The sequence below is a fragment of the Sciurus vulgaris genome (assembly GCF_902686455.1).
Source record: "Sciurus vulgaris genome assembly, chromosome: 12".
NCBI lineage: Eukaryota > Metazoa > Chordata > Mammalia > Rodentia > Sciuridae > Sciurus > Sciurus vulgaris.
In genome coordinates, this window is record NC_136473.1 from 112,189,813 (window position 1) to 112,203,752 (window position 13,940).

The 13,940-nt window shown below is 52.5% G+C and overlaps 1 protein-coding gene across 5 annotated transcripts; it reads left to right on the forward strand.

The window, feature by feature from the left end:
* The first annotated feature begins 1,799 nt into the window (after nucleotides 1-1,799).
* TADA1 (transcriptional adaptor 1) lies at nucleotides 1,800-13,940 on the forward strand. Of its 5 annotated transcripts, none has more exons than XM_079107948.1 (8): nucleotides 1,800-1,958; nucleotides 5,053-5,144; nucleotides 5,373-5,438; nucleotides 8,857-8,954; nucleotides 10,168-10,377; nucleotides 11,149-11,300; nucleotides 12,152-12,314; nucleotides 12,716-13,940. In XM_079107948.1, the coding sequence occupies exons 1-8, from the start codon at nucleotides 1,885-1,887 to the stop codon at nucleotides 12,866-12,868; spliced, it is 1,008 nt and encodes a 335-aa protein (XP_078964074.1). In that variant the 5' UTR covers nucleotides 1,800-1,884; the 3' UTR covers nucleotides 12,869-13,940. The 5 variants fall into 5 exon arrangements, with proteins under 5 accessions (XP_078964074.1, XP_078964076.1, XP_078964075.1 ...); XM_079107950.1 differs by having other exon boundaries at nucleotides 1,910-1,958; nucleotides 10,173-10,377; XM_079107951.1 differs by lacking the exon at nucleotides 1,800-1,958 and adding an exon at nucleotides 2,397-3,012 and having other exon boundaries at nucleotides 10,173-10,377.

A 13,940-nucleotide genomic window follows, 5' to 3' on the forward strand; every position in this document is an offset into this window, starting at 1 on the left:
CGAAGCCAGGCCTGAAGCCTCAGGCTGAGTGGCCCTAGGGGCTGCATCCTGACGCCAAGCTCACTGCCCATACTGAGCTCCGTGTGGACACTCAAGTTTCTTACATGAATGTTGTAGTGTATTACCTACAAGAATCCTCCCACATATTTAAAATCACCTCTAGATTACTAGCAAAACCAATAAAATGTAAATGGTATGTAAAAAGTTGCATTTTTTAAAGGATCAACAATAAAAATGTTTGTACATGTTCATACTGATACGATGGTTTTTCTGCTATTCCTTTTTTTTTTTTTTTGTAGTGCTGGGGATTAGAACCCAGGGCCTTATGCATGGGAGGCAATACGATGGTTTTTCTAAGTTTTTTCTCCAAGGATGTGGGACTCACAGATGTGGAGGACTGCCGTTCTTAACATTAGGCAAGGTCAGACCTTTAGATTGTGTCTGTTTCCAACTTGCTATTGAGTTGACTCCACTAGTCAACCCACTTACAGCAAGTGAAGAGGAAAAACAGATTACAACACTAACATTTGTCGAGGTCTTCACATCTCATAAAGTGCTTTCACACAATTCTCTGAAGGCATTTGATAGTTGCCTCTATGAGGTATGCATTGTATAAGCATTGCGGTGACTGAAAGATTTAGAATTAGTTTCATTACCAAATTAGAAGGGGTTCTAGTATTCTATTAAGCACCTTGTTTGCTCAGATGTCTATTTGTTTATATAATCTAACAGTAAAGGAACATTTAACTGAGCTAGAGGCCTGGGCATTGCCAAACACGGGCTCAAAACAAAATCCTGGAGGCAGTCTTTCTTGGCGGGTGCGTGGAGATAGAAGCGAGGCTTGTCCTGGTGAACAGTCCCTTTAGCATTCGCATACATGTGTGAGCCGCACCGAGACCACATGCCTCAACGCCAGAAAGGGGGAGTGTGTGCACAGGGACTGACCCACGACGGTGCTACAGAAAGCCGGGCTGGTCAGCTACAGTGCAGGAGGCAGAGAAGGCCTGGGCGTGTGCCCGGTGACCAGACAGTGACCCAGCCCTCGCGGGAGCCAGAAGGCTAGGGTCTGGAATCAGCTCAGCAGGTCCTGGGCAGCCAGGGAAAGCTGTTCTCCAAGGAGAATAACGAGGTCAGACTTTCTCTGGGGTTTTATGATGCAGAGAGAAAGACTCACTTTCCTCCGTCACCTTAGGGACCCCGACACCCGGAGTGCCAGGCACAGGGAGGGGCTCGCCCCTGCGTCCTTCCACCCAGGAGAGTGGCGGCCTCGGTGGTCGCAGCAGCTGGTGGGGCTTGAGGGTCCCCGAGATCAAGACCCTGAAGTTTAAGCCGGAGGCTGACTCTCCGCACGCCAGCTGCAGGACGACGAGCTCCCAGATCTGTGCAGGATCGGCCTCAAACCGGGGAGCATCTGACCAGGTGCACGAGGCACATGCCTTCAGCCGCCAGCAGGGAAGTGCGCTGTCCGAGGCGCACCGCAGCCGCCGTCAGGCCCGCGCCCGCGAAGGCGGCGTCCCGGCCCGGCGTGCGGGGTGCGGGAGCTCTGCGCGCCCGCTTCCTCGGCCGCCCTCCGCTCGGACCGCTCGCCTGGGCCGTGGCTGCTGCGGGAGCCGCGAACCAGCGGCGCCGGGCCAGTCGGGCGCAGGCCACCTGCTCGGGCCGCCCAGGCTCGCGGCGGAGCTCGCGGCGGAGCTCGCGGCGGCGGTCACGTGGCCCGAGCGCGGCCGCGCGCCTTCCCGACCGCCGGGCGGACGGCGCCGAGAACCAGACGCACGCCGGCGCGGGGGCGGGGCGGCTGCGTCCGGACGGCGCTTCCGCCGCTGGGTCGCGCGGTTGCCGGGCGCCGCGGCCGGCGTGCGCGGGCGGGCGGAGGCGCGCGGGGCCATGGCGACCTTTGTGAGCGAGCTGGAGGCGGCCAAGAAGAACCTGAGCGAGGCGCTCGGGGACAACGTCAAGCAGTAAGCGCTGGGCCGCCTCCGGGCGCGGCCGCCGTCCGCCCGGGCCTGCGCAGCCTGCCGGCGCTCCGGGCTGCGGAGGCCTCCGCGCGGGTCCCGGCGGCGCCCGGGGCGGGCTCGTGGGCGTGAGGAGGAGGCGGAGGCCGGGCGGGCTCGGGGCGGGGAGGGGGGTGCGTCAGGAGGCGGAGGAGGCCGGGCGGGTTCGGGGGGCGTGAGGCGGAGGCCGGGCGGGCTCGGGGGCGTCCAGGAGGAGGAGGAGGAGGAGGCCGGGCGGGCTCGCGGGGCGTGAGGAGGATGAGGCAGAGGAGGCCGGGCGGGCTCGGGGGGGGGGCGTCCAGGAGGAGGGGGAGGAGGAGGCCGGGCCTCATCTTCACTTCTTTCTTCTCGCCTCTTGCACCTTCTCTATTATGACTGAAGCTCCCTGGCGTGGATGTCGTCTGTGATTTTCCGAGGTTTTCCTTCGTGTGAAAATTTGGGGTGGTAGTTTTGTTTGTCATTAAGAGAAAATAATTCAAAGTTCTACAAAGACTAGAATTAAAATCCATTAATTTGCAAGATCCTGTTTTTTGTAAACATTTGGTGACTTCCAAAAATGCAGTGTTCTACTTAATGTGTTCTTTTCATATTTATTTTAGTTGTAGATGCCTTTCTTTATTTACATGTGGTGCTGAGGCTGGAACCCAGTGCCTCACGTGTGCTAGGCAAGTGCTCTACCACCTTGCCACAACCCCAGTCCTACTTAGTTTTAATATTCATGTTTACTGTCAATCCATTCTTTGCTCATTTAGTCAACAAATTTTAATGATTTTAGTAGGTAATAGGGCTTCCACCCTCACTAGTTACTATGACTTGTGCACTTTGCAACACTGATAATGGTTATGGTTTTTAAGCACAGTGGGAGACTTCACTCTTGGGAATATCTGAACGTGCTGGGTCTTCCTGACACTCAGTCTGAAGGATCTGGCTGGAGACTGGGCGACTTTAGCCCTGCTCACATGCATGGTTGCCCTCCATTGTCCCTCTCATCAGTCACACGGGGAGCTCAGGGCTGCCAGAGGTGGGTTTGAAGTGGCCTCCTCATTCTGTTGGAAGGCGTGGTTGTCTGCCTGGTGCGGGTCAGGCAGGCACAGATGCTGAAGCCGGGTGGTGGGCCTAGTGGAGTCCCACCTGGACTGCCAGGAGGAACGGCTGACGGCACACAATCCTACTGTTATGCATTGGCGTTTGTTTCATTCCCCCTCTCCAAGACCCGAACCCAGGGTGCTCTGCCACTCGGCTATGTCCCCAGCCCTATGAAATTTCTTTTTTCATTTCGAGAGAGGGTCTCACTAAGTTGCCGAGACTGGCTTAAACTTGAGGTCCCCGCCTCTGCGCCCATAGCTGGGTCGCTGTCAGGTGCCGCTGCCCGGGGCCTGGCACTGGCAGTCTGCAGCACTGCTGTGTGGCTCACATCTCCCCCGCGAGTGCTTCGCTTGCCTTCGCCTTGCCTTGCGCGCCTGGCCGTCCAAATGTAGTCCTTGGTGTGGGTGAACAGGGTTGGCCGAGGGGCCTTGTGAGGAGCTGCGCTCGGCTCGCCTGCAGGTCTGATGGTCAGGCCCTGCTGCTTCCACAAAGATGGACCGCAGCAAACTCAGGGGCGGTCCCTTGGAGTTCATGTCAGATCAACGCTCGGTCTTGGGGACCTGACCTCAGCTGCTCGCTGTCCCCACCTCATCCTTGCCTTAAGGGCGGTGATGGCTCCCCTAGCGTGAGGGAGCTGCAGTCCTGTCACTCGCTGAGTTGGCACAGGGGCCAGACAAGGAGCAGCTTCCGCTCCTGACAGTGGCTCTGGCTGAGGGGCTGGGGAGTTGGCCTTGGAGAGACAGCCTGGTGTTGGCAGAGCTTCACCCGCTCTAATGTGGCTGTACCTGCTCTGGTGGAAGGCAGCCTGAGTGCTCTCCGTCCCGTCCTCTGTCAGAGCAGGCGAGCTTCTGTGGAGCTTTATTGTTCTCGCTTCATCACTGTTCCTGTCCTTTAAAAAACACAGGACTGTGCCCACCCTTGCGAGGTGCTAGTGACCCGCTGAGCGCTGATGCCAGGTGAGGGGTGTGCGCTGGAGCTGAACCTGAACCTGGTTTGTGCTTGAAATAGGCTTGAAAGGTGGTAGAGTCACAGGTCTTGTGCCACTTTGAGACCATAGAGGTCAGGGGTTGTCTGCTACAAAGAATGCACAGGCCCAGGGCTTTGCTTCCAGCGGCAGGCAGGCACAGCCCGAGAGTGGCCGTGTCGGCCCTTCTCACTCGGAAGCCTTTCTGAACTCAAATGAGCTCTAGAAGGTGGATGAGCTTGAATTGAGAGTGATAAGGCATTTCCTGAGCCGTTTTTTAATCCTGCTCCATGAATAAGAAGCAGCTTGCTTAAGCACCCAAACGAGGCGTGGGAGCGGAAACCGTGTCGTCCACTCCTGTCCTGTTGAGGAGTGAAGGGTGGAATCATTCCCTCTCGCTGTCGGTGGGTCCTGGCTTGCTTACATCCAGGAGCTTCTCTCTGGTGATGTTTAGAAGCCCAGTTCTCCAGCCAGGTAGATGAAAACCACCTGAGGCAGGGGCGTTGCCCACAGTAAGTGCTACCAGCCACCCCATCCCCGCACAGCACCTACGGGTTTTCAGTAAACCTTGGATGTGTGGCTCTGGGTGGAGGACCTGTGGAGAGGCTGCTGAGGGGAGTCCAGTTCTGGACCCCGGCAGCCCCCTTGGAGGAGACGGTTTCCTCCTTGGTTTTCTCTGATTCCTAGGGGGTTTGAACAACAGAAACTTACTCCTCCCAGGGTAGAGGCTGCAAGCCTGGGAGGAGGGTGTCCTGCACAGGCCTTGTCTGGAGGCCCTGTCATATTGGATTTGGGCCACACCAGTGGCCTCACTTAAATCCACTTAAGGCCCTGCCTCAAGTGTGGTCACCTTCTGGGGTGTGGGGTTGGGGCTTCCATGCGTGAATTTTTTGGGGACAGTTCAGCCAGTGGTGCCAGGGAACGCGGAGTCTCCTTCCCGGAAGTTGGCGTAGGCGAGGTGGACTTGGGGAGGGAGAAAGTTGGTTCTTAATACTGTTTCCACATCCACAGATACTGGGCTAACTTAAAGCTGTGGTTCAAGCAGAAGATCAGCAAGGAGGAGTTTGACCTTGAGGCGCATCGACTTCTCACACAGGATAATGGTAAAGGAGTTGTCTAGGTTTATTTTGCTGTTTGGAAGTCTTCCCAGGATCACAATGAATTAAGGACTTTTATCTGAAAAATAAAATGTGGTCTTAATAGTATGCAGGGTCTCCTTAAAGATGTGTGTGCTTGACGTGAAGGATGGCGGGGCTTTGAACTTAGTGGGTCGCGACTGGAGTACTATGCGGACAGAGCTGGAGGCTGACCTGCACCTCCTTCCCTTGCAGTGCATTCTCACAACGATTTCCTCCTGGCCATCCTCACGCGCTGCCAGATTTTGGTTTCCACACCAGGTAAGGAGTGGCAGTGCTCGAACGTGTGACTTGTATAGCTGGGCAGGGCCCAGGAACCCTGAGCTTCCTCGGCCTCTGAGCCACATTGGTGTTTGGAACAGCTCGGGAGAAAATTTTTCCTACGTAGGTACAGATTCTTTTCTAGGAACTTTTCCTGCACTCAATAGTAACCTTTGGTCTTTCCTCCGCAGTCGACTGGTTTTAGATCACAGGAGGGAGTGAGCAGTGCGCGGGCCCAGAGGCTGGAATTCAGAAGGGGAGGCCTGAGGGGCTGCTGGGTAGATGCCTCCTCGGACTAGGGAGGGGAGGAGTGGGGTGCGCCAGGGATGCTGAGAAGCTGGGCTCCACCGTAGGGGAGGTTGGTCGCTCCTGGGGTACACATGTGGCCCATCACTGAGAGCTGCCAGGGGCACTGGTGGAGAGTCAGCTTGAAGTTGTGATAAAAACACTGACCCCTTAGGGGTTTGGGGTTTGAGTGGCAGATTGTTTTAATTTACCTCTCTCAGCTCTCTTATTTTAATGAAGCAAAGCCAGGTAAGTGCGGTGAGAACTCCCCTGGTGATGGAAGTTGCCCTGGACTATTAGAAACGATTCACAGGCACTTCCTGTCTGTCCATCAAGTTGAATTTTTTTCAGTATGTAGGTGGTTATCTTGTGTCAGAAGCCCGTATTTTATCAAGAAGTGCTGGCATTTTTATTGTCCCTCCTTCAGGTTGTGTTTTGGGAAGGTAAAGAGTTCCCCAAGGCTGTCTCCGGCTGACTGTGATGCCCCAGGCGCTGCACAGCAGGCCTGGAGGGGTCCTTGCCCTCCCCACCCTCTCTGTGCCTCTCGCAGTGTCTGATTCCTCACCTTCGGTTAAACTTGAGCAGAAGTGGGTTTTAGCCACACCTCTTTCACATCCCAAGTGGATCAAAAGGTTGATCTACTTCGCCGTGTCACATTTAGTTTGAGCCAAAAGGCCAGAACCGGGAGGATTAGATGGCACTTCTTAGGTAGGTCTGTTGTGAAGACCACTGCCCAGAGGTGAGAGGGATGCGGGGAAGGGAAGCCCTGGTAGAGCCAGTGCCAGGGCCAGCCAGGTGTGCTGCAGCTTAGAGCACATGAGCAGTTCTGTGGGTCCTGAGCTTTCATATCCAGGAAATAGGCACGGTAAGGTCTGCCCTATGAGTCCATGGAAAAGCAAGCGAAAGGACAGGTGCACTTCTACTTTTGAAGGTAAAAGATGTTGAACAGATAGAAAGTGGTATTAGTGTAGATGACTCATTTCAATTAAATAAATTAATTAAAAACTTGATTTTTTAATGTGTTTAATTGGTTATTTTAAGAAGCACCCTATTTGGAACCTAAGAGGGCATTTCTCTTGAGCACTCAGTGCTGATTTCCTCAAAGTGGAGGTGATATTCTCCAGCAGTGGAGACGTTCCCGTGAGGGGGAATGCAGGGCCTGCACGCAGCACTGTGGCCTGGTGGCTGTTCTTCTGAGGCAGGCAGGAGCTGGCCAGGCCGCCATGCATGGTAGGTGACCACAGCATGTGGACACTTGCCCACAGCGAGGCCCCTCTCACAGAGAAGAGGAAATATGATAGGAAACCCCAGGACTTACCTGAGGCTCTGTCCCGCTGAGTGGATGTGCTGTGGAGAAGCCCGTCAGGCCCAGCCGCACACCTTCTGACCCGGCCGTTGCCTGCACTCATTAGCCGCCGACCCTGTCTCGTGAGACCCGGTGTGTGGAGGCGATGGACAGGAGGGCCTTAACTTCCCAAGTATTTACTGGGATTATGGGTGATTTTTTAAGAAATTATTTTGGAGGCATTTTTCCCGTGGACTGCAGTGAGCTGCTCTTGCTTGTTTTTGCACTGGACACTTCACAGCCAAGGACATGAGTGGCATGGAGGTTCCAGCCACACTGCTGCCTGTTCTCCTGGTGCCCTCTGCAACAGGCCTCTTCCTGCTTCGCCCGCTCCCTACAGGTTCCTCGATTCTCACCCCTCAGCCTCTGTCCAGCTCCTTTGAGGCAGCACTGTGGGTGTTCTCTTTGGACATGCGTCTTAAACTTCTGGTGGTGCCTGTAGTTTGCTGGGGTGGTTGGAATGTGGTTTGTCACCCAAGGGCTCACATACTGAAGGTGCTCAGTGTGGAGGTGTGGGGCAGTGGCACCCTCATGATGGGGGCCTGGCCACAGGTCCTTAGTGGTCGAGGACATGGCCTCAGAAGGGAGGGAGGGAGCTCGTGGAACTCCAGAGTTCTTGAGGGTGCCCTGGCACTCTGGCTTCCTGTTTGGTCACATGACCTTCCTCTTGCATGGATTACTGCCCTTGGCCATGAGCTTCTCATCAGAGCTGAGCTGACCTGGCACTATGCCCCGGAATCTCCAAAACTGTGGGCTGAATAAGCCTCTTTTCTTTGTAAAGCAGCTTGCCTTGGGGATTTTGTTATAGTAATGAAAAATGGACTAATACAGAATGTTACCAAGCATGGTCGAGTGTCTGGTGACTCGTTATCCCCTTTATTATAAGAATACAGTGTGTGATTGCTGGGAGACTGCTTTGGAGTGAGCTGGTGGGAGGTCTCCAAACCAGTATGCAGAGAGTTTTGCACTGGGGCTGAACATCTGTAGCAGCTACGGTAGTCAATCCTGGACGTTTTGTTCAGTGTGACTGGAAAAGAGCCTTCTGTTCCTCCCCCCACCTGCCCCGCGGTGCCCTGAGCCTGGGAGTGAGTGGGGTCCCGTTGTGGGTGATGAGCAGCAGCTGCAGTGGCACCACAATTGGTTTAGGGCATGACCTCCACGGTCTTGAAATGATCAGTTTTTGAATGCAGGGCTGTGCATTTGTCCCGAGCAATTCTGGGGTGAGGGACGGTTTGAGTGCTTCTTCACTTTGGGTGCAGGCCTTGGTTAGTTGAGGTCCTCACCCCCTGGCTTCCAGTGCTCCTGTCCTCCACGTCCGGGTCTCGTGGGTCCCTGCCAGTGGCTCCTGGTTCACCCTCCCCTTGCCTGGCCTGGCGCTGTGCCCTTGGCCACTGGCTGGCTGCTCACCTCTTGCTGCCCCTGCTCTCAGTTCCAGCCACTCCTGGCAGGAGAGGAGACCCACACTCATGCTCAGCTCACCTTGGGCTGGAGAAGTCCGACCTGCCTTTACAGGACACAGGAACACACCAGTGGGCAGACGCCCAATAGACGTGAATTAAAATGGAAGAATCACACTTGTCTTCCTAAAATATTCTTGGTCACAGCTAGGAAAAAATGTGGTTTGGGAGAGTCTATAATTTTGTTCAGAGAAGTAGAAAGAGAATTTGAGCATTCATTATTTATTTTCATTACGTGAGCTTCCATGCTTTTAAATTCCAAATGAAAACAGACTTAGCAGTTGCCACTTGTCATTGTTTTCACTTATGATTGTCCTTTTCTGTCTCACAGAGGGTGCTGGATCTTTGCCCTGGACAGGGGGATCTGCAGCCAAGCCTGGAAAGCCCAAGGGCAAGAAAAAGCTCTCCTCTGTTCGTCAGAAGTTTGACGTAGGTTTTTCCGCACAAGTTTGGTAATGGGCTTAAGCCACAGCGTGATGAACTTGCTTTATTTTAATGAATATTAAAGCTCTGGTGGTAGGGTTGAAAAGGGTGTGATGGAAGGAGGAGGGGCCTCAAAGACTGGGTCTGTTGACGGCTCTTCTGTTACTTCTTAAGTGTGGATGTGTTGTCTTGCACCTAAAGGTTTTTCAGGGATTCACAGCTGGGCTCACTGGCTGCTCAGGATGAAGGCATCGGTGTGAGGCTTAGCAGCCTGGAGGCCCTGTAGGCACCTGCCGTGCCCACCCGGGCTCAGCCTCTTTGCCTGTAAAATTTGTAACTGTTTGAGAATAATTTTTATTTTTCAAAAAGTTTATCTCTAGGGGAAGAAGTCTCTAATAATAATCTCTTTAAGGTTTGCCTGGGTAGTGATAGTTTTGTTGACTAATATTACCAAACATTTATTTCTGTACACTCGTATCAGTAAGTGATAGTCAATCCAGAAGGCTTCAGCATCTCCAGAGAGGCCTACCTGGTTTAAATAGGCACATTCAGTGTAAAGTGCAGATTTATACTTGGAAAAAGGAAAAATAACAGTTATTAATCTTATAATACAGGCTTCAAGCAGGAACACTATTTGGTACAGTATCTGGGCGTTAGCCTGAGCTGCCTGGAACCTATCTCCCAGTGATGGTGGACAGTTCAGAGGAAGGCTGGGTGGTTAGGAATGGAGGAAGATTGAGAAGAACTATTTAGATAGTGTGACTAGGTCTTAGGCTCTGTGTTGAGAATTGTAGTAGAAAGTGACAGTAAATTGGTGGCACTGTCTGCGGCGTTGTCCCAAGTGCTCACCGTTGGATCCGTCCTTGCCTGGCGAGGTGCAGGTTGAGTGGATGTGCTGACTGTGCTTTCAGAACTGCCAGTTACAGCTCTCTGGCTTCTTGAACATAGTTCTGTGTCCTGTGCTCCTGAATTGTGATTTTTAGCACAGGATCATAGAGCACGTGGCCACTGTGGTCCTTGCTGTACAGTGTTCAGCGTGCGTGTGGCCAGTATACCCGAGTTCACGCTCCGTTGTCCCCCATGATGGACATGAGTGCATGACTACTTGTGAGTCACTGTTTTACTTTTTTTTGCCTCCGTCGTGGTTTTGGTGGCATTAATTTGAAGGTGCTTGGTCCACTGTGTGTTGAATGGTTCTGAACAGCTCTCTTGCTCTCAGCATAGATTCCAGCCCCAGAACCCCCTTTCCGGAGCACAGCAGTTCGTGGCAAAGGATCCCCAGGATGACGACGACTTGAAACTGTGTTCCCACACGATGATGCTCCCCACGCGCGGCCAGCTGGAGGGGAGAATGATCGTGACGGCCTATGAACATGGGCTGGACAACGTGGCTGAGGACGCTGTTTCAGCCGTGGTCTATGCGGTGGAGGTTGGTGTGCTGCTGGCAGCGAGGTCGTGGGTTGGGGGCGATTTGCTCCCATGTGCAGCAAGTGATGCCACCCAAGAGCCAGACGCCACTCAGCGTTAGAGGGTCATCTCCGTCAGATGTCACAGTCCAGAGTCGGAGCTCTTGGGATGGTTGCGTAGGGCCTAATACTTGTGCTTGATGTCCAGGAGAGAAGTGAGGCTGAGAGTCCCCAAGGTTTGCATCTGCTTGTTTAGAGTGCTGGCCTTGGCGTCTGAGTAGCGGAGTCTTGTCTGGGCACCCTGTCCCAAGCGTCCATTTGTTATTCTAGCTGTTTGACAATTATACATTATACTGTGACCTGGAAGTGCTCAGGGAACTCTGGGTAATTCCTTTTAATTCCTGGGCCCCATTTTCCTACTCTGTACTTGAAAGATAATAATAGCTGTCTCCTGAAGTTACAGGTGGTCAATGAGTTCTCTGTGAAAACCCATATTAAATCACACAGCTAAGTCTCCAGGTAGTTTGCCTTTCTTTAAAAATAATGTATTGAAAATCATTTCTGAGAGAGATGAACCAATTTAGAGACATAAAAATTTCAAACATTCAGTGTAGGATGAGACCATTTTTAAAGGGAGACAGATGAAGATCAGCAGCCCCTTCCCTGTGCTCCTCTTTGACTCTGGGGTGAACCTTTGTGGGTCCAACTTGGGCCAGCCAGTTCCCACCTCCGGGGGATGGACGATCAGTGCAAGCTATGGTCTTTTAAGGCAGCGGCGCTCTTCTGCTTTGCAGAGCCACCTCAAAGACATCCTGACGTCAGTCGTGTCCAGAAGGAAAGCGCACCGGCTGCGGGATGGCCATTTTAAGTATGCCTTCGGCAGCAATGTGACCCCGCAGCCGTACCTCAAGAACAGCCTGGTGGCCTACAACAGCCTGATCGAAGGGTGAGTGCTTTCTTGTGATTCCGCCTCTGCCTGCTTGTTGGTCCCACAGATGAGGTTTCTGTACTGTTGAAGAAGCTTTGCCAGCTGCACAACTTTATTTTTCCAGTCTTGTCCTCACATCTGGTCTGGTGAGTGACTTGGCTTGTCATTTTTGTCAGTTCCAGGGTTGGGCCCTGCCTGGGTCTCATGTGACCCTGTCTGCTGTGTAGTGGAGTGCTCCCACAGGGGCAGTGCCACCTGAGGGGAGGTGGCTCCTGACCACGGATGATGGTTCTTGTCCGAACCTCATTCAGCCACATGTGTTTGGGATTTTCACTGAAGTCATGCTTCTTGTGTTGGGGTGCCGGCTGGGCCTCTCCATACTCAGGGCTGTCCTGGCGTTCTGAGCAACCTGTGCACCTTTCTGTAGCTCCTCGATGTACAGATCATGCCCGGCGTGTCTGTGTGCCATCTGGGCAATTCAGAGATGAGCAGGATCTGGACTGGCAGGCTGGTTGCCTGTGCTGGCACGCTGTCTTCTTCCTGCTGCTGCTGAGCTCTTGCCTCCAGTACTGCTCTTCCTCTCCATGTCATTTGCTTCCAATTTCATGCTTCCTTAGGGTCTGTTATCGTTTTCAACTAGAATCTCCTTCAGGGCAGGAAACAGTTTTGGCTTGGCATCCCAGCTCAGTAAGTCCTTCCACGTTGAGGAGGAAGGAGGCCAGCGTAGCTGAGAGTACTTGTGTCCAGCTTAACATGTGGGTCTCTGTGAGTTGGAGGCAGTGTTAATGAGATGTGGCCTGGCTAGCCACTCTGCTCCAGCTGCGCGGTTGTCTCTGTGGAGTGCTGGGAGTGTCTGCAATGTCTTTCAGCCCTCCGACCACGTCCGCTCCCTGTGCGGGTCAGAACCCAGCTGTCCACCTGCCCCCGGATGCTGCCGAGCAGCAGGCAGCACTCCTGCTGGCCTGCTCTGGGGATGCTCTGCCTGCGCCTTTGCCTCCGGTGAACATGTACGACCTCCTTGAGGCTTTGCAGGTAACTCTTGGCTCCTTGAGGCTGGACAGGTCGACAGCTCTGCAGGTCTGCAAGGAGTCATGCCCTGGCTTGTTTCCACTTCTTGGTTGTTTTTTTCCCTTTTTGTTTATTATTAGAGCCTTTAATACTGGTCTCATTTTTCAAATCCCAAGCCCAGAGATCTTTCCTGATTTACCTCCCTTATCCTTTACCTCTCCCAAAAAAGGAAACTGTTCTTACCGCCTTATTCAGAACTCATTAGTGCCTTATTCTTCTGATTTGACTTAGGATTCACTAGGTTCTCACTCAGCTTTATGGGTCCTGTGTCACATCCATGTTTTGTTGATGTAAAGACATTCTGTATGTTGGAAAAGTAAGCCTGCAGAAGAATAATTGGAGACGTGCTGATTTTTAAATCCCAGGTACACAGGGAAGTCATCCCTACACACACTGTGTACGCCCTCAACATCGAGAGAGTCATCATGAAACTCTGGCACCCAAATCACGAGGAGCTGCAGCAAGACCAAGTGCACCGTCAGCGCCTGGCAGCCAAGGAGGGGCTTTTGCTCTGCTAACTGGGGTGTGAGGGTGTGGGGTCCTCCAGTTCACGCTCGCCGAGGAGAGCGTGTTGGGTCCACATTTCGAGGCTGAAGTGTAGTGTACATATGACCTTTCCTATGGAAATGTGACATTATGTTTTCTGTTGCTGTGAGGACATTCATGTGAGTACAGTGCCACTTCCTGTCTGTGCTTGCTCCCAGTTATGGGAGCAGGCGTGATGAAGTCCTGTGCCCAGAATGGGGACTCCTGTCTGAGGTCCCGGGTAGGGTGTACCATCCCAGAGTGAAGGCGCCATTGGCCATTGTAGCTTGTCCCCACGACTAGCAGGACTCCGATGTTCAGTGACAGCACACACCTTCTGTGGCAAGATGAAACTTCACCTGTCCTGAAGAACTGCACTGTTGCTTTTTTTGGAGCAGCCTATCCAGTGTTGAAAATCAGATACCTCCTCTGCTGACTGGTTTAATTTTTAACAGCTATAGGTAGCCCTCAAATGATCCATCATTTCAACTCCACAGAAAATATAAAGTCCCTCCTTTGCTCTTATAACCAGCCAACCAACTCTCCTGGTATGCAGTTTACTTCATAGGATATCTTCCTGCAGCTCCAGTTTGTCTAGTATTGATATGCCCAGAGATGACTGACAGATGTGTCAGTTACACTTAGGTGTCTTCCCATAGCTCAAGTTCGTGTGGTGTTAGTATGCCCAGAGGCGACTCAAGGCACATCTAATTAGTCCTATAGAACATGTTTTAAGAAATCTTACAAATTGGATTTATGCTTGGTAATTTTGTTTCTAGGAGATACCCATTTCTACCCATTTAAGTGCTAAAATGAAAAAATGATCCATTTTGACAGTGTTACTGAAAAATCAACTTTGCTTTTCTAGAGATACATATGCTTTTTACTCAATAGTGTTGATGGACAGATTAGATTGTATAGATGGGTTTGTGTAGGACAGGAATGGCTGTATAGGTATGTGTACATGGTTCATAAATCTGAAGCTCTGTATTTGATTTTGTACTTTAACTGTGACAGTTTGACAGAAAACCTTTTTTGTTGTTTATTAAATACATAGGAAAACTA